This window comes from Rhineura floridana, chromosome 10, assembly GCF_030035675.1.
Source record: "Rhineura floridana isolate rRhiFlo1 chromosome 10, rRhiFlo1.hap2, whole genome shotgun sequence".
Taxonomy (NCBI): Eukaryota; Metazoa; Chordata; class Lepidosauria; order Squamata; family Rhineuridae; genus Rhineura; species Rhineura floridana.
The window spans coordinates 16,410,494-16,436,257 of record NC_084489.1 but is presented as its reverse complement, the minus strand read 5'-3'; the positions used below and the strand labels follow the sequence as shown (position 1 = coordinate 16,436,257).

General features: G+C 39.6%; 1 protein-coding gene across 10 annotated transcripts in view; it reads left to right on the top strand.

Moving 5' to 3' along the window:
- ARPP21 (cAMP regulated phosphoprotein 21) overlaps nucleotides 1-25,764 on the top strand; it is a 333,260-nt gene that overhangs the window by 242,125 nt on the left and 65,371 nt on the right. For 6 of the 10 annotated variants that reach the window (XM_061586882.1, XM_061586876.1, XM_061586879.1 and 3 more), the window contains 6 exons: nucleotides 25-62; nucleotides 1,798-1,851; nucleotides 5,445-5,677; nucleotides 17,408-17,638; nucleotides 21,943-22,094; nucleotides 23,978-24,082. In XM_061586882.1, the coding sequence (XP_061442866.1) occupies nucleotides 25-62; nucleotides 1,798-1,851; nucleotides 5,445-5,677; nucleotides 17,408-17,638; nucleotides 21,943-22,094; nucleotides 23,978-24,082 (813 nt within the window). The remainder of the gene's footprint in view (nucleotides 1-24; nucleotides 63-1,797; nucleotides 1,852-5,444; nucleotides 5,678-17,407; nucleotides 17,639-21,942; nucleotides 22,095-23,977; nucleotides 24,083-25,764) is intronic. The other 4 variants (XM_061586883.1, XM_061586881.1, XM_061586885.1 and 1 more) reach the window with 3 other exon arrangements.

Here is a 25,764-nt window from a genome sequence, read left to right as displayed (position 1 = left end):
TTTTTTATTTGCTTTGTTTTACAGTCAGTTTGCTCCCAAGAAAATCTTTTTGTGGATAACAGGTAAAAATGTGTATATGCATATTTTATGTTGGGTCATTTATTTATTTATCATATTTTTAGACCTCTATTCAGCCAAAGTTCTCAGGATCATATACGAAGAATGCAATAAAATACAACATAAAATGATCTAAATCACAGTTTAATTACAAATTGGCAGCAATACAGAAATCACAGTAAATCAAAACCAACCAACACTGTTTCAGTCTCCAAAGGGTCAGATGAAACAGATATGTCTGTAAGAGATATCAAAAATATGTCGATGTGTGCAACAAACATATTTCTAATGTAACATAGTTCCATAACCAGGGCTGCAGAACGAAAAGGCCATACTATGAGTCACCGCAAAATGTGTTGTGGTTACAGGTGGAACTGCCAGCAGAACCTCCCTAGCAGAATTTTAGACATGGGCTGGCAACTAATGGGAGAGGTGCTCCTTCTAGTACCTGGGACTCAAGCCATATTGTGTTAGATCTAAAGGTTGCGGAGTTCAGCACAGGATGCTCCCACTGGCAGAAGGGAGTGGTAGAAAGTTATTTTTGCCAGTATCCCCTTTCCCCTGCAGCCTCCAGTGCTATCTCCCTATGGAACAGTTTTTCTGAAGGACATAAGGGCTGCAGGAGAAGGAAATCAATGAAAATAACTTCCTCCCCCTTTTCTCCCAATAGGATTCCTCCACTCGATCAGAAGCCTTCCATAGATATAAAGATCTGTTGCATACATAATCTGGATCCAGCCAGTATGTTTAACAGCTACAACTTGTATTGTAATTCTGGCGAGGGGGGGGGATCGGTTACTTGGTAATAGAATTAAACTGAAAAGTGTCCCAACTTAAAGTAATTATCATGAAATGTATGCAGACATTAGAGCATAAGTTTGCATTACATTTTGCAGAGGTTTTTTTAGTTTAAAATTAAAAAGTGTAAATTAATTTAATCAGATAGTCTAAAGTCACTCATTTCTTACATGTATTATATGTGTGATCAAAAAAACCCTGGGGGAATGTATCTGTTTGTTACTGAATATCCACAGCTGTCCTAAGACATTTTAATGACTGTAGTGGAAAATCCAAACGGCTCTTCTTCCCCTTCCATTAGTTAACACAAGGAGCAATTTGCCAAAAAAATTCTCCTGTGCAAAGCAGCCCCACTGAAAAGAACGAGACCTTCACAAAAGCATGGCCCCGTGGGTACGATCTGGATCCCCATCTTAATGGCAACTAAAATCTGCCACCTGTGGTGGCCATTTCATCTTATATCATGGTAGAACCACATATGTTAATATCCTGAATTTAAGAGGAACACTCATGCTGTCTTTGCTTAAATATACAAATGCTCTTGATTTGTGGAAAATGGAATTATTCTTGCTGTAATTATATCACTGAAAAATAATGAGTGTCTTAATTTCATCAGAGCCTACTCTAATGTCACATTACTGGTTGATGCACTCCCATAATTTCTTATAGCAAACTTGTTGCTATAATGTAAAAATAATTAATTTTAGCATGGAATAGAAAAGGGGCCTAGACTGCGATCCCTTGCCCACAAATCAACGCAAAGAAGTGACCACAATAATCTCTTACAATGAAACCTATTGTGTCTTTTACTGCTTCCCTGTTTAAAAAAAGAAAGGTGGTGGTAAAAATTTGGCTATAACAGCTGAAGTATCATGTTGATTTTAAACAATTAAAATCCCTTTTGTTTTTTACTTTTGTTTCCTTCCTTTTCATTTTCATCAGGCTCTTAGAGGATACCGTATGCAATGAAACCCTTAAGAAAAGACAGCTTTTCAGGTATGCCCAGTATATGTAATTAAATATATATTCATACTTGTTTAGATATTTGTCCTCAGAGTGGCATTTTTTAAAATCTAAAAACACACCATTGAAAACATTAAGATAATCCTCAGGCAATCCCAAATTAGCCTACCCCACTATTACCTGTCCCTCTCCTGACATGATTATGCCTAGTCACTAAAGTTTGCCAAAGCTTTCAGAAGAGAATCAGGATCAAACTTGAATGAGTTGCCAAAGGGACAACTTCCACATTTGTGAAAAACTCTTGGTGCACCTGGTTTGTAAGGAGCTAGTACATAGATCATATACTCAGCTGTGTTTGAAGCTGTTGGCTGACCTTGGGGATAATGGCTGTACAAGAGAAAGGGAATGGTTTATTTATTTATTTTATTTATTTATTTTATTAAATTTATATACCGCCCCATAGCCGAAGCTCTCTGGGCGGTTCACAACAGTCATACGTAGTTTTATTTGTAACCATGGAGTCTTTTTACCCATGGTTGCATGACATTTCAGCATCTGTCTTTGAAACCTATACATATGTCAGTGAAATCACAGAACCAGCCCAGGATTTGTGCTAATTTGGTTTTAATCTCCATCTCCATCCTACCCCTGTTACTTATTTTTCTTTTTAGTGTTAATGAAGTGCTACTCTAAAAAAATTCAAATCAATATAAAACAACAAATTGCAAATGGAATATCAAACTATAAAATAATATATATTTCAACCAACTCTTGGTGTTGTAATCCTCACATGCCCTCTCACTGTGATGTGTGAAAGGAAATAATTTTAGCCAAACTTGCAGGCACATGGATATTCACACACATAGCTCATGCCAGCAGACGCACTGAGCTGCAGACAGCACTGGTGGGGGAAATCCTTGTATGTACCAAGCTCTTTGTGTACATTGGAATTCCCACATATGGGAGAAATCTCTAGATCCAGGTTTGTGTGTTTAACAAAAGTAAAGGAAAATTACCGTTTTCCTTGATTATTTAAGTCAGTTTTCCTTGAGTATTTAAAATGCAATTATACTGCAGTTCTGGTCTGTGTATTTTTTTAAAAACAGATGTGTATCAGCTCTCCTCTGATTTGAGATGCATCTTTTTCTGCTAACATTAGGTTGCTGTACCTCTGTGACAGCAATAAGACACTTAAGAAATTTATTTTTATTTTTTTGAGATGAAGGGGCTGCTTCTAAGTGGATTCAGTTTGTACTTTGTGCATATGAAATTCAGGCTCCTCTCTGCCTCAAAATGAAAAAGAGGAAACACTTTTTAGAAGTGTAGACCTCAGCTACATGTGATAAAGTATAATATTTACCAGGAATACCTATTAAAAGGTAAAGGCGATAGTTTTCTTCTCTGAAATGTAAGTGTGAAGTTTTAAACAACACTTTAGAAAATAACACGTTTCCTATTTTGTGGACGTTGGATATTTATATAATACTATATTGTTTGTCACCATTTATATTTCAGCTAGTGTCTTCCATAGTTTGCTGATTGCTTCACAACCATTCAAGAAAACAACCTATATATTAAAGAGCTCAGAAAAATAATAATAGTTGCTTGAATGCAATAGTTGCTATAGGAAGGCATAAGTACAAATAGACAAGGGAATGTTCATTGGAGTTGCTCTGAGTACACTTGACATGAGGCAGCTAGGAAATTATGGGAGAAGTGGATAAATAGGCAGGTAATTGAAGAAGGCAAGAGCAAAGGGCACCCTAAAGTTTAATAAGAAAGCAGAATTATAGCCAAGCGGAATTAAGAGGTTTAAGATTACAACAGAAATCTATTTGATGGGATATAGAAGAAGGGAGAACCAATGCAAGAGTCTGTTGAAGAACATGAAGTTTTCAAAATGCTTGGAAAAATTCCAAGTAGATCTGGGCCAAACTAAACGATATGTAAAATGTGTTAATATGTTTAGTGTGTCTGTCTTTAAACAAGCAAAACTGAATTGGGGACCTAGAAAGACTGTACCAGACAAGGAGGGGCAGTTTAACCTTTGTCTCCTGTGCCGTGTTCCCAGTGAAAGTCCCTTTCCTCAAAGTGGGGAGAATAGCAGCTTCAAGGGGAAATTTTCACTGGAATCACAACATCAGGAATTGGATTAAACTCCCTTTCCCACTACATATGCTACAGTCCCAGTCCTCATCCCCACTCCCCAGTTACAATTTAAAAAAACAGGCACATTCAGTGCATTCATGCATTTATGAATCATCTAGTTTGGCCCTCAAGACTGATGTTTTTTGACAATAAAGATGAAGGGGGAAGAAAGTTTTAGAAAAGTTTAGTAGTGTCATGTAGCATTCAACTACAAAGATGGATACTTTATCACTGCTGTATGTGGTTTTTTTCAAGTGCTTTTGACATCCATAGAATTTGAATTGCAAATATAATGTTCCTTAGTTGAAAATGAGGTGATAGAAGGTTTCCTGAGAATGGTGTTGAAGTGCAGGGAAGTGTAAAGTACATCTGTGAAAAAGAGTGGCCAGCCTCTCTGTTTACATGGTTGTTTCTCAGCAGTTGATATAGTGATTACTGGTATGTAGAATTAGGGATGGGATCTGTTGTCTGGTGCCTGTTTGAAAGGGGTCTGCTGATCTAACAGGCTGGCATCGATTTGAGTTCCTTCGTTATCCACTAGCTGCTATTTTTACTGATCCGTGGTATTTTTTCCACTCGGAAATAATGTCAATATTAATATCAATATTTTTAAAGGAAATATTGATCTTTTCTTTAAAAATATTGGTATTTTGAAGGAAATATCAATAAAGAAAAGATCAAGGAAATATCAATGAATTATAATTCCTAAAATTGGTGTTCTAGAGGCGGATTTTTTTTTTTTAAAGCCCATTTTGTAAAATAGCTGCCAAAATTCGCTACATTAAAATCCAATCCTCAGCAATTGAAAATAAATTGAATTAATGGAAAATTCTATACCAAATCTGAATTGGGCAGAATTCTGTCACATCCTGATGTACAATACAATGTTGTTCTGTCCTGTGGGTTTTTAATGGTAGTAGAATGCAGAGAGTGAAGTGAAGATACACCTATTATTTAAATATCAGATAAGTAGTCAATAAGGTGCTCTCCAGATGCCATGGCCTGCAACTCCCATCTACCCTGATCATTGGCCATGTTGGCTGGGTCTGATGGGAGTTGTAGTCCAAAACATCTGGAGGGCACCACATTGACCACCACTGATCCAGCAGGTCTTCCAATATAAATGGTGTTGTGCCCTCAGTTTTCCTCTTGCATTTCAAAATCATTGAAGGAAGTTCACTGGGTTTTACATTAAGACATGCATAACAAACAGCATACGCAGATAAATCTTTTGGCCTACTTTTACTGTATCAGAGGCCTCTACAACCTGTGACCCACCAAAGTGAGCATAGCCTACTAGCAATATGTAGTGGCCCACTAATGGCTTGATAAATATCCTGGCTTTTTTGCTCACTCACACATAATCATACCTGCACAAACTTCAGCAAATCTCGTCCAGATTTATAGCAACTTAAGCAAGAATGAATGCATTTTGGTCTAATATGTTTGTTCCCCCCCCCCATCCTTTGGTGCTGTAGGGGTAACAGAGATAGTACAGGGAAGGCATCTGGCAGTCGGCAAAGCAGTACAGATAATGAACTGAAGTGGACAGATCACCAGAGGCCGTGGAGCAGCACAGACTCGGACAGTTCCAATCGCAATTTGAAGCCAGCCATAACAAAGACAGCAAGTTTTGGTGGAATAACTGTTCTGACAAGAGGAGATAGCTCATCAAGTAACAGGAGTACCGGCAAACTGTCTAAAACAGGTAGCTAGTACTGTATTGGGTTTGTCAAAGATTTCTCTGCTAAGCATGAATGTTCTGCATGTGATCTGGATGCAGTAAATACGCTATATAGCACTAGTTCTGTGTACTTATCCTGCATGCATGAGTACAAGTTACTATACTATCTTCTCCAGGATTTTATAATTCATTGGCACATGGAAATCTGGCCAAAAGTGGCATCAAACATACAAGTTCCATGTATTTTCTTTCCATGTAAAATGTGATGCATACAGTGTGCACCAGCAGGTTGTGAAACTGTTTCTGTTTAAACCCTCAAAGTCTGCCTGACTCAGTATGAGGTAATATAATATGATGCAACGTGGGCTGGAAAGAAAAGCAAACAAACATTAATATAATAATTGAGAATGGTAATATGGTATCCATGTGTTTATTTAATTTCTCACTTTGGGAATGCAAAGAGAGTGTCCACTGAGATATGTAGATTATTATATGGTGCAAGGGAGCAATCACTTGAACTCTCAAACTGCCAGTTCAAATGCAGCACAGGAGCTGAGAATCTGAAAATGAGTTTTGCTGCTAGGTAGATAAACTGGAAGAAACATATTAGTTCCCTTCCCACTCTCTCTCCAGTCTCTTTTTTAACCCAGTGCTCTGGAACAAACATGCAATTCAGAGAATCTCTTTCCTTGTGGGGCAGGGAGAATCTAGGGAAGTTATTTAAGCTTCAGTAATATGCAACAGCATCTCCAGAATTGATGCCACTTCTTATCTTATGCAGCATCTCTGCTTTTTACCATCAGGAATGATTCTAGTTCCTGGGTGTCCTAAGCTGATGACTTTAGCAAGCAGGATTGGTTGCAGGGTTTTGTGGGTTCTGAAGCACAGGGTGGTTATGGCCCTTACAGTGTGGCTCTGTTCCTCTTGCCTCCACCATTTCTCCTCCCCCAGTTGTTACTCTTGAACACTTCTTTTAGCCCTGTCAATGCTGGTGGGGTTCAAAGGAACATGAACGAACATGTTCCACTCTCTCCTGCACTGATTTCAGCAGGAAAGGGGAGATTACCCAAACGGCCCCTTCCAATGATGCAAAAATCCTTTAAAGCCTTAAGTGGCTTGGGGTCAGAAGAATTGGCTGCTTCCATATTTACTTACCCAGACTCAAAGGTCATCTTTAGAGGCCCTTCTCCATGTATCCTCAACAAATGAGGTATGACTTGTTGCCCACTCCCTGTAGCACTACTCCCACTAGTAAATGGGAGATCATCATGGAGGCTTCTGCAATGTTGCAGGTGATTCTAGGGTGATGTCTCTTTTCCCAGTTCATTTCTGCTGTTGCCAGTTACTTTTCTCATCAAGAAATACAAGTGGCAATGGGCTGTCTGCCAGGCCATGGGCCTTCACAACTATTGAGGCCAGTCCCGGCCCTTACCTCTGCTTCTTACAACAGTTTAATGAGGAAAATATATGCTCCCTCCCTGACCTCACAAACAGGTCACTTTAATGTATCTTATTTATTTATTTAATTTATTTATTATTTGATTTATATCCCACCCTTCCTCCCAGCAGGAGCCCATTGTGCCACATTGCATGAGGCCTATGATTCCAACCTTGTGCTGGTAACACAGGCAGCAGAAAAGGTTAATCTGACTCCCAAAGGATGTGCATGTGTGGATATACAGGGTGGTATGCATGTTTCCAGAAATTGGGGGAACATTGTGTTTTCCTTGCACAGAGCCTTAAAACTTGTAGCAATCAGTTGCCCGTGGATGTGGCATGGCATGAAAGAATAAAAAATGGAAATGGACTGCCTTCAAGTTGATTCCGACTAATGGCAATCCTATGAATAGGGTTTTCACAGTAAGTGGTATTCAGAGGTGGTATACCACTGCCTTCCTCTGAGGCTGAGAGGCAGTGACTGGCCCAAAGTCACACAATGAGCTTCATGTCTGTGTGGAGACTCAAACTCTGGTCTCCCAGGTCGTTTTACAACACTCTAACCACTACACCACACCATCCTTTTTCATCCAGTGTGATAGGCCCTAATTTTCTTTTCTTTTTGCATATCCAGGAAAAGTTGAGGTGAGGGTTCTTAAAGGGTCTGATCCTGTATCTTTTTTTAATTTTTAACTCAGGCTTTGTTAATTTAACTGCCACTGTGCTAACTGAATATTAAATACGTATTTTCTGTGGTTTAGATGCAATGAAACAGTTATCAATCTTCAAAAGACATGATACTTTACCTTCAAAAGACACTATTAATAGTAATATATCATCATTCATCATCATCATCCTGTCACACTCCCTACTTCCATGATTGACAGGAAGTTCCAAGGGCAGCATTTCACAGCATCTTTTTCCTTGTGAGGAAAGAGTATCCCCAGTTATTTATTATTTGATTTATATCCTGCCCTTCCTCCCAGCAGGAGCCCAGGGCTTCTTACTTAAGAGACAGGTAAAGACTTTCATTTCGCCAGGCATTTGGTTGAAGAGTTTTTATTCCTCTGTTTTACTGATCTGCTACTCTGTTGTTCGCTCCATTGCTTAGGGAATTTTATTGGTGATTTTATATTGAGTATAGACACTCATGTCTAGTTTTGTTTTATTGTAAATCGCCTTGGGCTCCAACCTGGAGGAAAGGTAGGATATAAGTCTCAATAATAAATAAATAAATACTGGAAACTTGCAGTTTCCTTGTAGCATCTGTTTATTCCTGTCCTTTTGTCTGGAAGGAAGTCTGCATCACAAGGGATGGGGATCCCTGCCTTATGGGTAGAAGGTATGACCCAGGGACCAAGCTAGAAATGTGAAGGCCCAGAAAAAAGCAGGGGAAAAACCTCTATGGGTTTTCCCCATTTCCCCGCTGAAACTTTCTTGGGTTTTAACAAAAAAATGGGGGGAAAACAAGAAAAAAACCCACCTAAAAAAAAAAATTCTGCCCCCCCCTCCAGGCCTTCACGTCACTAGGCCAAGATAATCCAAGCTGGAGTGAATTCCATTTGTTAGTGGTTAGGGATAGTATCAGCACAGCTTACAAGGCTGCTGAAAAGCCCTCATCACAAGAAGCTTCTTCTTACTCACTAAGGGAAGCTGAGGAGGTTTATCCATGGAAGAGATTTGTAGGGCTGCATTATGGGCTTCAGTCCACCCAATTACTAAACTTAAAAGGTGGATTTTTTAGCTGATGTAGCTTTTGAATATAGAATTCTGCTGCAAGTTTCTGATGCTCGAAGATGCCATTAACATGCTTTTCTACATTCCAGAGTTGGAGTCCAATCACTAGAGACAGGGGAGAGAAAAAGAATTTCCCATCTCTCTGCAGGTTTAGAGGGCATGCTGTCCATTCAGCAGTGCCTTGACCAAGTCCATACTTAGTCGCATGTGGGTGAGATAGGAGGGCCTTGCCAGGGTGAGTTGCTTGTTTTTTCAGCTTTGAGCTTTTACAGTTTTTTCTTGTATACAATTACAGTTTACAGAATTTTTAGGGGCTTCTTTTTCAGTTCTGGTCTAGGAAGTCAGGTTCTGCCTTTTTTTTTCCCAGCTGGAAGAATAACTCCTTTTAGTGTTGGGGACTTTCCCTCTTGACAGATCGAAGGACATAAATTTACAGTAAGAAAAAATGTCCCTTTTGCAAGTTGAACAGACGGAATCAGGCAAGCAACCAGACAGCAACATTTCCCTCCAGTGTGTCCTTGGAGCTCCCATCCTCAACCACAGGGCTCCTCTTTAAATCCAGCTGCAGTAACTCAGATGCCTGTTGCATTTTCCTTTCCAAATGATTTCTTTCCAGCCCACACCCATGCAGACAGAATGTGTCAGGGACCTAGAAGTTACCAAATGTCATCAATCCTCTTTTTAGCAAGCATCTTCTAGCCATCAATATCCATTAAAGAAAGATCTTTAGCTATAAACTATACAAAAGGCTAAAGAAAAGCTCATCTCTTTGTTTGGTGCTCTTAATTTTTTATTTGATTTATACATTTTGTATTCTATCTCATCAATGATATTCCAGGTGGTTTAGAGCCAAGGAAAATCCAATAGAGAAAATTGTGTTTAAAGTGCCTATTACTCTATCCAAACATCTAACCAATTAGTGTCTAACATGCTATCTAAGGATGTCGATTAACTGTTGAACTACCCACAGGATGTTTCAGATCAACAGCTCACTAACCTCTCCCCTCCCCAGCTCTTCGTAACACAATGATCCATTCTGTCTGCACAGGGATGGACATAGCGCATGGGTTTTGTGTACAGAAGATGGATAGGATCAGGATGAGCAGGTGTGGATGTAAACAAAGGCCTTAGTTGCTGCACATGCTCAGGGAAGAATCACTCCTTTCAGCTGCCATGACTGAATGGCAAAATAAGACAGGATGGAGGAGGCTGGTAGAATAAGCTAACCCTACTAGTCTCTTCCTCCCAGCCTTTCACTCAGTCACTCTTCTGGATTCCTTACTACCAGACATTGCTGTCCATACATTAAAAGATATTTAAACTTGCATAGCATTTCTGGTACTAAAACCAAGTACTACAAATTATACATTCCCATCCCCCAATTATCTGAAGAGTGCCAATAATTCAGGTTCATCTACCATATGTATTCACCTAACCTCCACTTACCTCCAAATGAAATCTCTTATGACACATGTTAAGCCATATCAGTGATATTAAAATATCCTCTTGATTGCAGGGTGATTAGAAATTTAGAGTGATTTGGGGGTGTATTCTCCTCTCTTTAAATCTGTTTAATTTTGAAACCTTATCAATATCCAGGAAAGGAAAAAGGCTGCAGAAACTCAATAAAGGGGTGCAGGATGGGGAAAAGAGCAAGGCTAGCTGTCAAAACAAGCTCGTAGTTTCCAACACCAAAACATAAAGTGAAGCTGTCAGTCAGCCTGAGGAAGCCAGGAGTATAAGGCTATGGTGAAAGGATTCAGAAGCAATTGCTGGAAGGATTATTCAAAATAATAAAAAAGCACTCTCCCCAGCTTCTACTTCATGCTTCCCTACAATAATTGACATAGAAGCATATGTTTTTCAGGTTATAGAGGGAATGTTCAGACATTTAATTTCATTTCTCAAAAGTATTGATTTTACTAAAAGAGATTGGACAAGGGATAGGAGAATCTGTGGCCCTCTGGCTATTGATGGACTCCCAACTCCTATTAGCTCCTGTCAGCATGGTCAGGGATGGTGAGAGTTGTAGCCCCACAGGATCTGGGGGGGGGCACAGGTTTCTCACCCATGGATTGAACAAATGCATCTAAAGTAAGTCCATCAAAAGAGATTAGCCATGACAGCTGGATGGAACCTCCTTATTTGGAGGCAGCAAACTGGTGAATACCAGATGTTGAGGACAAACAACAGGAGATGGCTATAGACCAGGTATAGAGAACATTTGGCCCTCCAGATGTTTCTGAACTACAACTCCCATCAGTTCCAACAAGGATGGTCAGTAGTCAGAGATTGTGGGCGTTGTAGTTCAGCAACCTCTACAGGACCAAAGGTTCCCAACACCTGCTGTCACCTTCATTCCCTGCCTGCTAACTTGCCAGAGGCATCTAACTAACTATTGTAGGAAACAGAACGCTCAGTGAGATGGGCCTTTGGTCTGAGCCAGCAAGGAAAGTGTATCCCTACAATGACATATTGCAGCATCCTTGATAATGTAGGCGAGATTTATAAATGAGATTCATAGAAAAATCTGTCCTCAAGCAAACATCAGTACTTGTGCACTATTTGTAACTGTGCATAAGTTACAAATAGTACACAAACAAAGCAGTGAAACTAGTTTTCAATTTATATACTATAAGCACTTCTTACCATCTTTTAAGAACATAGTTCATAAAATATTTTATCACCCATTGTGGTACCCAAATAGTATTTTATCTACTGATCTTTGAGGATTATGCTTAGTTTTGTGATGGCTGACATGACCCTGGTAGACATTGGTTGCATTCTGATACCTGGGAGTAAATTCTATTGAATTCAGTGGAACATATTCATTAATAGGTTTACAATTACTTGCTCCTCTTGAGATTGTTTGGATCTAGTACTGAAAGGCCAGGTCACTGCTGGTAAAAGTATCTATACATGAACACTGAGAGTCAAGATATATTCTGTTGACAGGCATAGTTTATCTGTTACAAAATTACATCACTTGAGGCTGCAGGTGAGTGGAAGATTAATTGAGAAATGCTTCCCCATATAAAAAGGGTTCCCATTCTAGTATTCTACGTTATCTAGTTTTGCATGGACAGAGAGTTCTTGTGAAAGAATATTCAAACAGCTAGTGTCTCCCCTGAACACTAAAGAAGTACAAGTCTGCAGCAGATACATCACATGAATCTACTGATTATGGATGAATGAGAAAGAATAATTAACTCAGGTCCTTGCTGAAGCACAGCTGTAGAAATTTGTATATGTCACGCATGCTAGTTTATATATATCAAATACTGTTAAGCAGACTAATTTATTAATTTTAATATGTATTTATAAGACTCCTTGTAAAATAAGTACTTTAGACATCGGAGAGAAAAGTGATCATTATATGCAATCACTTTAACAGGAAAGAATCACCTCATGATAATTTTTCCCTGTTGTTCTCTTGTGGTGGTTTTCTTAAAGAGATATCCCATATAGTCAGATTTATATTTAACTATATTTTAAAGTAACCCTTTTCACTCTCAAAAGTGATATTTTCTGTAAAAGAATATTGTCCTTCACAATAGCTGCTTGTGGTGATTTTCCCTTGTCCCTAAGCTGCCAGGTGAGGGTTCATGTGAAACCTGGTACCTTTAAAATAGACATGGTGTGATGTTAGAATGAAGCACCACTGACACCCATTGCATAGGTCAGTACCAGCAGTACAAAGCCGGATGCCTCACCAACCTATGTACTTACCCACATTCAGATTTGCTTTTAGCTACGTCATTTTTTACATATTCTAGGTGATAATAAGAGAAGCACTTCTAGAGAATAACAGTTTGCTGAAGATTATGATCATCAACAGATTGTTAGGCATTGAAGGTTGAGTGAAGCTGATAGGCTTAGCATCAATCAGATTGCTAACATCAATAAATCAAACTGTATTATGGTCAATGACCAGAACATAATGAGAAGTACATAAAACCTATTTTGTTGCAGGCAAATGCCTTCAGATTTTTAAGCTGTCTCTTGTACACTCGCTAAAAAAATTGCGCAATCTATACGGTGGGTGTGGTGAACCTGCTGCCCGTGGGCCATTAGACCTACTAAGCCACATGAGTATCTTCTTTTCCAAGACCAGTACTGTGGTGGGAAGAATGATTCCTACCCTGCTCCTCTGTTGATCAGCACAGCTTGGCAAAGGAGCTGGGGATCTATACATCTTCATATGCCTGCCTGCTTGTGTGTATGTTTAGCTGCCTGTGTGTGTTTTTGCCTGTCTATGTGCATGTTTATGTGCTCAAGTTTGGGTTATACCCATTTTCACTTTGGCCACACCCATTGGCATGTGGCCCTCAGAGGGCTCACCAATTGCAAATGTGTTTGTTAGACCCAAAAAATGTTTATCACCCCCCATAGCATTCATCATCCTGAATGTTCTGCTTTAGTCCACATGTTCATTTACAAAATTTGGTCTTCACAAAGCAATCAACAAAGTAGAACTCCAGTGATATGACAATACCCAGTCACTGCAATTAGCTTAACATCTCTAAACATTTTGCTAATGTGCCTTTACATTTTAATCACATATTGTTGTACTGAGCAAAAAAATCCATATTAATTTAAACATAGTTTGTCTCTTGCCAATAGTATACTACATTGTTACTCACTTGTTATGAGCTGTAATGGATATAGAGGGATGCATTATTAAAGCTATAAATCAATACTACAGCTGGGGAAGTTAATAATTTAACAAATCACTAGGGCTACACTTTTGCAATTTATGACATCATCAAAATATTCAGTTAGAATTGTGTCATGTAATGCATCTATAGAACTACTTTGTTGGCATCATTCGGGTGGAAGCATTAATGATATCTGAAAATACATTGTTCACAAACACACACTCTTTGTAAACACTAGCCCACTATGCAGAGTTATATGGATAATAGTCTAACTTTGGTCACAATCCACCAGTCCACACAGTGACTGTGGCTAGTATTATATGGCAATTGTAATCAGCACCAGAGGCATCTTATAACCTGGAAATATAAAGCATGATGGAAATGTTGAGTTCCAGCATCATGGATTTGCTACAGAGCAGTGCTGAACTGTAGTTTATTTAATAGCAGATGATGAGTTGTGTTGAAAGTACCTACAAATTGCAGTAGATGCTTAGGACTGCCAACTGTCAGGAGTTTTCTCTGTCCATGCAGTATTTTTCTTTTTGCCTTGGATTCAGTATTGTGGGTTTTTGTTTCATTTTTTACTGAAGGCAGAGTCTTTTTGAGCTAGAAGCTTAAAGCATCTTTTTTCCTGTTTACCTGACAACCTGATATGCTAGGCTGTGCTAGAGGGTACTCCACAACCTTCCCACTCTCTGCCAAACACTTGCTTGGGTCTATTCCCTGACCACTGACAACCCTGTCCCTGGCTTTGTTCACTTATTAAGTCTTTTCAGGCACCACGCTTTGACTCCAGATGCCTTGTACAGATCCTGCTTCACATTGAACAAACCCAGGATCCCTCCAAAGCACCCACTTTGGATTTGGATTTGGAATTCATCCAAAGCTACTACACTCCCTGAGAAAAAAGTTGAAAATTATCAGTGAGAAAGTGATCCCTGGACTGGATGGCACAAAATTATAATATAATATAATATAATATAATATAATATAATATAATATAATATAATATAATATAATATAATATAATATAATTAATATAATTAATATAATTAATATAATATAATATACAGCTGTATACTATAGTCTTCATGATTTTTTGTTTGTATTCAGCAATGTTAAATTGAAAATACCCCCATGCCATTCTGATGCTTCCCATAAGCTCATTTCAAAACAAAACCCTACAAAACTTATAGTTCTGAACCCGGAAATGCTCAATTTTCATGACAATACACAAAACAGTCAGAGAGAATCGAGAGTTCAAAGTTTAAAAAGAGAAAGAAGAAAACCAGACCCCTGCTGGACTTTTTTCTGTCAGAGTTCTCATAATTTGTTGGAATTAATTAAAAACCAGCCATGTTCACAGAGTACCTGTAATCCTATTACTGACCTTACCCCATACTCTGACCTTCATCTTCTGCGGTTTAAAAGTTAAAAAAATACCTGGCTGATTTTTAATTAATTTAAGACATTTAGCATTGAACTCAATGATAAGGCCAGGCATGCTCAGTAAGAACGGTCAGTGTTCTAAAAGCCAGACTCACAGCTGATGGGCTTGCCTAATCGGGGCCACACCCACACCAGACATTTTTCCACTTTAAACAGTCATGGCTTCCCCCAAAGAACCCTGTAGTTTGTGAAGGGTGCTGAGAGGAGACTCTTATTCTAATGACAGAGCTGCAGTGGCCAGAGTGTTCTAACGCTCTGACTGAAGCTCTGTGAGGGGAATATGGCATCTTCTAGCAACTCTCAGCATCCTTCACTAACTACACTTCCCAGGATTCTTTGGGAGAAGCCATGACTGTCTAAAGTGAAATAAAAGTCTGGTGTGGATGTGGCCAGTGACAGCTTTGGTTTAAATTTGAGTGGGAGAGTACATGTGCCTGCTGTAGAACAAAAAGGTGGGGGAAACCCTGAAAAAGAATGATATTGTTCACAATGTTTTCCTTTTGGAAAACCCAGTGCCCATCCATCCAATCCCCTCCCTTCCTCCCCCTCCCTCCCTTCCCTCCCCCTTCCTCAAGTCAGTTTCACCTATCCTGAGCATGATTGCACAGGAGTAAATCCCACTGAACTCAAAAACCATGCAAATGATCAAATCTGCCCTCCCCTCCTCCTCCTTCCTATCCCCTCCCTCTTGCCCCTTTCTCCTTCCTTCACGCCTCCATTCCCCTCCCCCATGCCTTTCCAATCCCCTCCTTCACCTTCCTCCTCCTTCCCCTTCTCTCTGCCTTCCCCACCCCCCATGGTCAGTTTTGTCTATCCTAAGCATGATTGCATGGGAGTAAATCCCATTGAATTCAATAAGCATGAAATGATCAAATCTGCCTTTCCCCTCCTTCCCCTCTCCTCTCCCTTCCTCCTCCCTTCTTCCTCTCCTCCCCTCTTCTTCCTCCTCCCCTGCCCACTCCAGGTCTCCCACCCCATGGTCAGTTTTACCTATCCTAAGCATGATTGCATGGGAGTAAATCCCACTGAACTCAATATACATGCAAGTGATCAATCCATTCTCAGCAAATTTGCACAGGATCCCATTTCTTACCTCTCAGATTAAAAAGCAGAGAAATTCATTAATAGGCACAAAGCCTTGCAGTTTAAGAACGTACCCATAGCCAACAGATATTTCTATCAAACTTTAGAAAGCAGGGAAATTGGGCAGCTATAGTGAATGCACCAGGGTAGCAGGAGACCTGGCCTCCTCTCTGAGATATTGGACTGCCCTACACATTTGTCAAAATGCAAACAATTTGGGTTGGTCTTTCACAGTCCAATCCACTTCCTGTGTAGCTTGGAAGAATTTGGTAATATGTGCCCCTGGTGCATTCACTATAGCTGCCCATTTCGTTACTTTTTAAAGTTTGATAGAAATATCTGTTGCCTATAGGTACGTTCTTAAACCTCAAGGTTTTTTGCTTATTAGTGAATATAACATAATAATGAATAGGAAAGAAAATATAGAGGAATTGCAACAAAATCAGAAAATAAGCAACTGTCTTGCAGAGAAATTGATTAAATGAAAAAGAAGTTATTTTATTTTTTGGTAGACAACAGTGTAATATGCCTGTCATTTATTTTTTTAAAAATATAAAGTTCAGAAGGCCAACACAGCTGTGCAGCATACTTTTTAATGATTTGAAAAGGCAATCTGACATGGATAAGTATATCAGAATATAGTGAGAGAATCCAATATAAAACAAGTTTGCTTTATTAATGATAATTTAATGTAGAAATCATCGAACAAGTTTAATCTGAATGGGATGGATTCAAGCTAAGTTAGTAGCACTTCATTCCAGTTGAAATCAATGAGAAGTTAATTTAATGATGAGTTCTGCTCCCCTGCAGTCCCCCCTCCGAACACTCAGCCTGCTATGTAGGGTCTCTCAATGTTCCAGAGGAGATTTTGGCAGGTGAGCAGGAGTTGCATGTGGGAGGAGAGAAAGAGGAAGTCCATTGCACGAGTAGAAGTCCATTCCACAAGCTGGCTGACATCAGTGGATGTCATCATATGTATTTTTAATGTGAACAAACGAAGCAGAGTATAGCCATATCCTACCTAATCAGTGCTGTAGGGTTAGTTCTGATTTGTAGCCATTTAAATGTTCATGTTGTGCAAGGGGATAGCCTCAACAATATATGCCACTCGCATCTTTGTATGCTCTACACTGGATGAAGAGCTTGCAGGTTCCATCTCACTATTATGGTACCCAAATGATACTAGCAGGTGTTGAATCCCTGGATTTTCCACTGCCCAAATTCATCAAGATTAGCACTTATGTAGTTGAAAACAACTGTGGATGAGGTTTCAGATAAACAAATTATCTCCTATGTAGAGGTTATTTACTAGTCTGGCTGTTGTTCAGTCCATAATTGCTGTCTAGCATGTAGATGTCATGTTTATTACAGAAAACCTAACTGTCTTTTACAGGTTCAGAGTCTTCCAGCAGTGCTGGATCCTCAGGATCTCTGTCACGAACACATCAACCTCTTCAAAGTGCACCCATTGTTCCTGGAGTTACAGCCACATCTTCGAGCAGTGTTTCCTATACTGAGAATGGGATAGGTGGCCAGGTAGTACCAAGTAGCACCAGCTATATCATACTTCCACTTGAAGCTACAGGGATACCACCAGGAAGTATCCTCCTCAATCCACATACAGGTCAGTCTAATAGGCAGTTTCAGTTTTCCTAATATTTTAGCAAATTGTAGCCCATGGAAAAACTGGATGCTAATGATTATTATTTTTTTTTTTCAATAATTTTTATTCAGATTTTCATAAAACATACAAGACAAAATCATAAAACATTCAAAGACAAAAAACAAAATCAAAAATAGTTAAACAAAAAAAAAAAAAGAAAAAAAAAAGAAAAATAAAAAATAAAGATTAAAATATTGACTTCCCATTTGTCAAAGATCAAATCAGTTATAAGTCTATAATATATAACAATCCTGTCTCTTAAGTCATATTATAAAATCACTTTCTTCCAGTAGTTATCTTACTTAATCATCAAATCTCATAAACATTACTTTATTCTTTCCACAAAAAGTCAAAGAGAGGTTTCAATTCTTTAAGAAATATATCTATCAATTTTTTTTTCCAGATAAGCATATCGATTAATCCATCTCATTACTAATTATGATAATCTTATTGTCATAACCATAGTCAAAATAAACATTTCAATTAATCCATCACATCAGAATCTGTTAGGTTCAGTAATTTCAGTAGCCATTGTTCTATTATCCCTATTAGTTCCATTTTCCATCTTCCATCTTCAGTAGTCTTGTTAAGTCCAGTAATTTCAGTATCCAATCTTCCATTATCAGTATTCCATAATAATCTTGCTGTCAGAGCCATAGTCATATAGTAAGAGTCTGATGGGAATTACCTCTATCCCAAATATTTTCTTGCCATCCATTCTAAATAGGTTGCTGAAATACTGCTGTAAAATCATATCTCTGTTCTTTTTTTCAAAATACACTGGGTCATCTCTTGAAAGGTTTTCCATTGTCACATGGCTGCAGTTAATTCCATAGATTTTCTCTATATTGGGCTCCATCACATCATTCCAGTCCAGAAGATTATCCATGCCATTGATAACTTTATCTCTAGAATCTTCATTAATTTCTTCAGAGATAACATTGAGTTCCAAACAATAGATTTTATTTCTAAAGTCCATAGACTCCAAATCTTGTTCCTGTTCCACGTTTGTTCCAATCTCCGGGATCTCCTCTCTCACAGGGACCCCTGTTCCAGTCTCCAGGGTCTCCTCTCTCACAGGGACCCCTGTTCCAGTCTCCAGGGTCTCCTCTCTCACAAGGACCCCTATGTCTTTAATCTCCTGTGTCTCCAAACAATAGATTTTGTTTCTAAAGTCCATAGACTCCAAATCTTTTTCCTGTTCCACGTTTGTTCCAATCTCCGGGGTCTCCTCTCTCACAGGGACCCCTTCCAGGGTCACCTCTCTCACAGGGACCCCTATATCTTTAATCTCCTGCTTCATTTTACTCAATTCAATTTTCAGCTCCTTACAACCCTGTCGCAGGTTTTGTTTCGTTATCTCAATCTCATCCATTATTTTCTGAAACATAGTTATTTCCAGATTCTCAGCCACTTTCTTAATTGCCATTTTAAAAGAAAAATATAGGAAAACCACTTCTTATTTCAGCAACAATCTTGGTGACATCACAGTATAAACAGAGCAGACAGCCTTATCTCTCCATGCTTAAGTAAACAAAATGCAGTTCCCAGGATCGAAACAATTAATGGCGGTCGTCAGGAAACAGATTCGTCAAAATAAAATAGACCAAAAAGAGAGTAGTCTCAGACAATATAATATTCTTCAAAATAAAAATCTGGAATAGAAATCCCTCTTCTGTGTATATCTTTAGAATGCAAATCCAGGACAGCTTTTTGCAACAAAAACAGAGATAAGCTATTAATTAGTGAGTAGCAGAGAGAAGTTATGGCTCCCCAGTGAGATGTCAAAAACCGATCAATCTGGCAAATCTCTTTTAAACAGCAACAATTTAAGTCAAGTAAAAGAAAAATATAGAAAGAAGGGTGCTTGCCTGTTAGTGCGTTCTCTCTTAGAAGATAAGATGAACGTTCGCTTTATCAGATAGAGCTTGTTGTTGAAAATCCGTCCCACCTTCGTCGGCTGGACCTCGTCCCATAAATTAATGAGATCTGGTCGTCCCAACAAAAATAGGCTTTGAGGTTAATCTCTTCGTTTCTCCCTACCCGGGAGAAGTTTAATCAGTCAAAAAAAAAAAAATCTGACTGATATATCTGAATAAGCTTCTTTTGAGGCAGGAGCCCGTCTCAAAAGCAGGCACAGGCTAAGTCACCCTTCCCGGAAGTCCGATGCTAATGATTATTAAAAGAGAAATTATAATTTCCAAGAGGCAGCTATTTTGCAGGAGCTACAAGTGAGAGATTCCATCTTTCCTTGGGGATCTACAGGTGAAGTTGCAATCACAGGGAGGCAATGCCCTCATAGGGTTCCTGTTTCTGAGCAAAAAGACTACCACATTAGTAACTAGGCACTGAACTTCACAACCAGTGAACAGCAACATCAATAATGTACCAAAAAACAGACTTAAAACATAGTTTGTTAGCACAGAGGCAGAGTATGATAGCTGGAGTTAAATTTTTCATTAAGAAACCTTAATGCACTAAGAGCTTACTGGAATGCAGTTATTGTTTGAAAGAAGATCGGCAAGGGTCATATACAACAAAGCCATAAGCTCTCAAAAGGAAAGAAAGCGTCTGTCTATGCTGAATTAATATCTGATGACTTCAGCTAAGTCCAATTAAAAGTCCACGTTAGGCTGCACTCCTATATACATATATCTGAGAGCAAGTCCCATTGAATTCAATGGGGCTTAGTTCTGAGGAGACGTTTTTAGGATTGCACTGTTAATCATTCATTTTGAACTAACTGATGGGTTCATTCCTATGCAGAATCACGGGATGAAGGAAGCATTCTTAATAAGATAATACTAGAGAAGAATGAGAATAGTTAACGGATTATTTAGATTCTGTAATTTACCCTTCTATTCCAATCCTGAGTAATAAAAAGCTAATAAAACTAATCCCTTTGTTTCCTCCATGCCTGTCTATGCTGTTGTTTCCTGGGATCTTCATGGCTTCAGAACCTGAAAAATGTCTGTAATTAGAATTCAGCTGGAACCTTTAGAAAATGTTTTATTAATACGATGTGTCATTCATATACTGTGCCTAGCATGCAAAAGGCTATACTGTTAATTATTGCATAAAGTTTGGCCCTCTGCAGAGATGCTTGGAACTTAGAGTGGGAAAAGTTTAACTTATGATTTAGTATACTTTTATTTTGTTGTAAACTGCTTTGATTTTTGAAAAAATGAAATAGTGGTATACAAATACAAATATGTTAATAAATAAATATGTTGGCTAATGGCTAACAGAAACAAAACAAAACCTTGTTTTTAACTTGGAATAATTCCATTAACCAGAGCTTGGTGGTTTGGGGGAAATATCCACTAATTCATAAGAGAATTCCCACTCATTGGCAGACCGGGAGGGCTCTGTCAATGGTGGGCCTTTGCAGCCATACCAGGAGAAGACCTGGTGTGGCTTCAAAGCCCCCACCCCCCCAGCATCACACAAGGGGCGGGGCAGGGTGGCTATTTAAGCCCTGCTCTGCCCTCCCTCGGCCTCTTTCCAGCCTTGTGCAATGCACACCGACCCTCCCTCAGGGCAATACAAGTTTAACTGGTCATCTTGGGTCCGGGTAGGAATTTTTAGCTCATTGGCCTTGGTTTGCTGCCAAGTTTTTTGCCTACCCTGTACTGTTCTTCTAATTTGGCTGATTGGCTCATCTTTATTTGGCTAATTTGGCTTAATTTGATTTGGCTGATTTGTTACCTGGCCAAGTAGTTTAATTCTGTAAATAGGATAATTTGGTCACATTTTGCGGATATGTGTGGGAATTTTATAGGGTAGGATTTGGTGAGCACCCTTAGGCACCCTTTAAGGTGAAAGGTGTGATCTGAGGCTTGCCTTCCAGGTTGTGAAGCCTGTTGACAGAATAAGGTTCACCTTTGGGGCTAACCTGTAACTGTGTGGCCCTGGGGGGGGAGGGTTGCAGCAGGAAGGCCTCCCTAACAACCCTGTGGGGATGGGGCCCAGAGAAGAGGAGTGGGGTTGAACCACCCCTTTTTCCATGGCAGGGTGTCCTCGCCAGATTGGGTAAGAGTTCGGTCCTGCACTTTTCTCTACAGATCATTTATATGCAATTAAGCACTTAATTGGCTTTATTTAAATAAATGTGGCCCTTGATTTACCATACTTCATCTTGTCTCACCTCTTCATTTCCTGGCTATGGGCTGCAATTAAATATGTTGCTCCTTGTCTCCATTTGGTGGTTGCTCTGTTTTTATAAAGTTGTCTCAAAAAGTATTTTAAAGACTCATTTATTCCAGGTCAACCATTTGTAAACCCTGATGGTACGCCTGCAATATATAATCCACCCAGCAGTCAGCAACCAATTAGGAGCCAGATAGTTGGACAGTCTCAGCAACCGCCTTCATCCCAGCAACCACAGCAACAAATTTCAAGTCACCTTGTCACACAGGTAAGGATGTTCCAATGAAGAAGTGTCTGTATATATGCCAGCAGCTAAAGTGGATCCAATGCAAGGCAATTAGAGCTTGAATGTTAGTTGCTGCCTTCCCTGCCAACTAGGCAAGGAACTTGAGCAAGTTAATTCAGACAGCAATATTTTTAGGAATGGAAATAAAGTAGCACATCATGCAAAATATGCATTCCATGACACCTTGAAATATTGCTGAAGATGCTAAAGCAAGACTTTTACAGATCACATACAAAGTGTTGTTCCCATCTATCTCGGCAGCTTTGCAAGGGATTATGTGGTGCAGGCCTCTGGGCCTGTAAAATATAATTGGCTTCTGCTCACATATCTCCAAACTGACATAATTTAGGAGCTGTATTTGCGCAGTCATGGCAACCTTTCAAGCTGCTCAGTCATGTACAATGCATCAGTCACACATACCATCTTCACAGTCATGGCTTTCCCCATAGAATATTGGGAAGTATAGTTTGTGAAGGGTGCTGAGAGTTGTTAGACAGTTATTCCCTTCACAGAGCTCCAATTTCCAGAATTCTCTGGGAAGAGGGGCTGAATAGTAAATCACTCTGGCCGTTGGAGCTCTGTCAGGGGAATAGAAGTCTCCTAATAACACTCAGAACCCTTCACAAACTACATTTCCCAAGATTCTTTGGGGAAGCCATGACTGTTCAAAGTGGAAGAAATGTCTGGTCTGGATGTGGCCTCAAGCTCTAAATTCAACACTCTGTTACTGAAATAACAGTTCCCATAATTTTAGGGGGTAGAACTCCTGCATGACTGGCAGAAAAATATTGCTGTCTCCATGCTAGGAAAAGATTTTCCTGCTCTCTCAAACAAAAGGGGGGAAAGAGGGTGCGCACTCCTATCTGACATAAACAGTTATATGTTAATTGTAACGGAATCATTTTTCAGCGCTTCTGATGCTAATAATGTCTAAGAGACATGAATATTATTCGCATGCACAACTCCATATGCTAGGAAAGATGGTGGTGGGAAATTTTAAGTTGCAGAAATATTGGTCCCTATGCTTTGTGCCTTATATATGCAAAACCTTTAAGGTACATACCTTTTTCTCCTAATGGGCACAATGCTGATTGCATTCAGTTTATCATAGTGAATAATAATAGCTAAGTGTCAATTGGATCTTTGCTTGTGCCACTCCTTTCTATCAGTGAGTCGCCAATTCCTTGCTTTTGTCCTCATGCAAAGCAATTCACTTGTTATAGATTTTATGTAATTTTAACTTTTTGTAAGCCACCCTGGGAACCTATTGAAGGGCAGATTAAAATCCCGTAAACAAATGAAAAACAACTATTATGAGCTAGGTCCAGACTTCCTGCCATGCATTGGGTGTTCCCACTGAAAAAATGGGATTTAAAAGTATTCATGACAAATATGTCATTAATGTTTACAGATACATTCTAAGCATGACTAAGTCCCTAACCATATGTTGATAATCAGGGTCACTAGTGGTTAGCTGGTTGACTGCTTAGTCATACCTCTAAAGGACCCACAGTACTATGTGCATTAGCGTGTGAAGCAAATGCCACATCAGCCCCAATGCAAGCCCTCACATCATTCAAGTACTCCTACAGCGTTACAGCAGCATTGTGACATTAGAAAGTGCTGAGCTTCTTAAATCAAATGAGCTTTTTGCCACTGGAGTAGTATTGCAGACATGCAGGGGGGAAATTTGCATTCTTAAAACAACTATATCTGACCAATTGTGCCTTGTGCCAGGTCAGCTGGATGATGTCATCTGTGTTTCCAGATTATTGTTCTGACCTTGGCTCAGATTAAGAAATGTCTCTCTTATAGTCCAAGGGCAATAATTAAATCTTTTCTGTTCTGCTTCCTTTCTGCCTCAGCCAGTTCAGGCTCTACAGTCCTCTTCTCAATCAGTACAGTATCCAACCGTTTCCTACCCTCCTCAGCATCTTCTGGCAGTGTCTCCAACACAGCAGTTTCCTGTGGTACTACAGATTTTATTACTTTTTATGTGGATTTATTACATTGTCTGAGCATGCTTTCTGTTTGGTGGCATTGCTATCCAGAGAACTGGAGAGAAACAGAATATAATTGCCATAAATCTTACTCAGTGATGCTGGAACTGCTTGGCATTTAAGCCTGCACAGTCTTTTGAAAGTGGTACAAGATTTCCAGAAGTGTGTGTTTGTCTGCCTTCCCAAATTAATTATTTATAATTTATTTACTTATTTGATTTATATTATTTATTATTATTATTATTAACTTTATTTATACCCAGCCGTTTTTCCAAATTGGAACTCACGGCGGCTTCCAGATAAAAAACAGTTACAATTAAAACCTACCAAAGTTAAAAGCATATAATACATAAATAAATAAATATAGACAGATATAATTAAAAAATGAACTCTAATTTAAAATAGCATTAACTGTTTCTGATAATTAAAAATTATACTCATAAAATCAGAATAATTAAAAAATAAACAAGCAAGAACAATATAACCTCCTTTTGGGGCTATCCTTAGCCGCCTTCGGAATCAAAGGCTTGCTGAAATAAGAAAGTTTTTACCTGTCGACGAAAGGACTGCAGGGAAGAGGCCATTCTTATCTCCTTAGGGAGGGAATTCCAAAGCCTCAGGGCAGCCACCGAGAAGGCCCTATCTCGTATCCTCTCTAGTTGTACTTGTGTGGATGAAGGTATTGAAAGAAGGGCCTCTCCTGAGGATCTCAGGGCCTGGGCAGGCACATAGAGGGCGATGTGGTCTGACAAATAGCCTGGACCCAAGCCGTGTAGGGCTTTATAGGTCAGCACCAGCACTTTGAATTGTGTCCGGAAACAAACTGGCAGCCAGTGGAGCTTTTTTAACAGGGGAGTTGTATGGTCCCTGTAATCAGCCCCAGTTAACATTTTGGCTGCAGCACGTACCAGCTGAAGTTTCCGAGCAGTCTTCAGAGGCAGCCCCACGTAGAGCGCGTTACAGTAATCTAAATGGGATGTGACTAAGGCATGTGTCACCGTGGCCAGATCGGACGGGTCAAGGAACGGGCACAGTTGGCGCACTAATCTTAAAAGTGCAAAAGCCCTCCTGGCCACTGCAGAAACCTGGGAATCCAAATTTAAAGCTGAGTCCAGGAGGACACCCAAACTGTGAACCTGTGTCTTCAGGGGGAGTATAACCCCATCCAGCACAGGCTGTATCCCCATTCCCTGATCTGCCTTACGACTGACCAGGAGCACCTCTGTCTTGTCTGGATTAAGCCTCAATTTGTTCACCCTCATCCAATCCACCACTGACATCAGACACCGGTTTAAAACCAAGACAGCTTCCTTGGAAGAAGGTGGAAAGGAGAAATAGAGTTGGGTGTCATCAGCATACTGGTGGCACCGAACTCCAGACGCCCGAACAACCTCTCCCAGCGGTTTCATGTAGATGTTAAATAACATAGGGGACAAAACTGAACCCTGAGGGACTCCACAGGCCAACGGCCAAGGAGTTGAACAGGAGTTCCCCAATACCACCTTCTGGGTTCGCCCCTCCAGGAATGACCGGAGCCACTGCAAAACAGTGCTCCCTAGTCCCATCCCAGCTAGGCAGTCCAGGAGGATACCATGGTCGATGGTATCGAAAGCCGCTGAGAGGTCCAGCAGAACCAACAGGGACACACACAC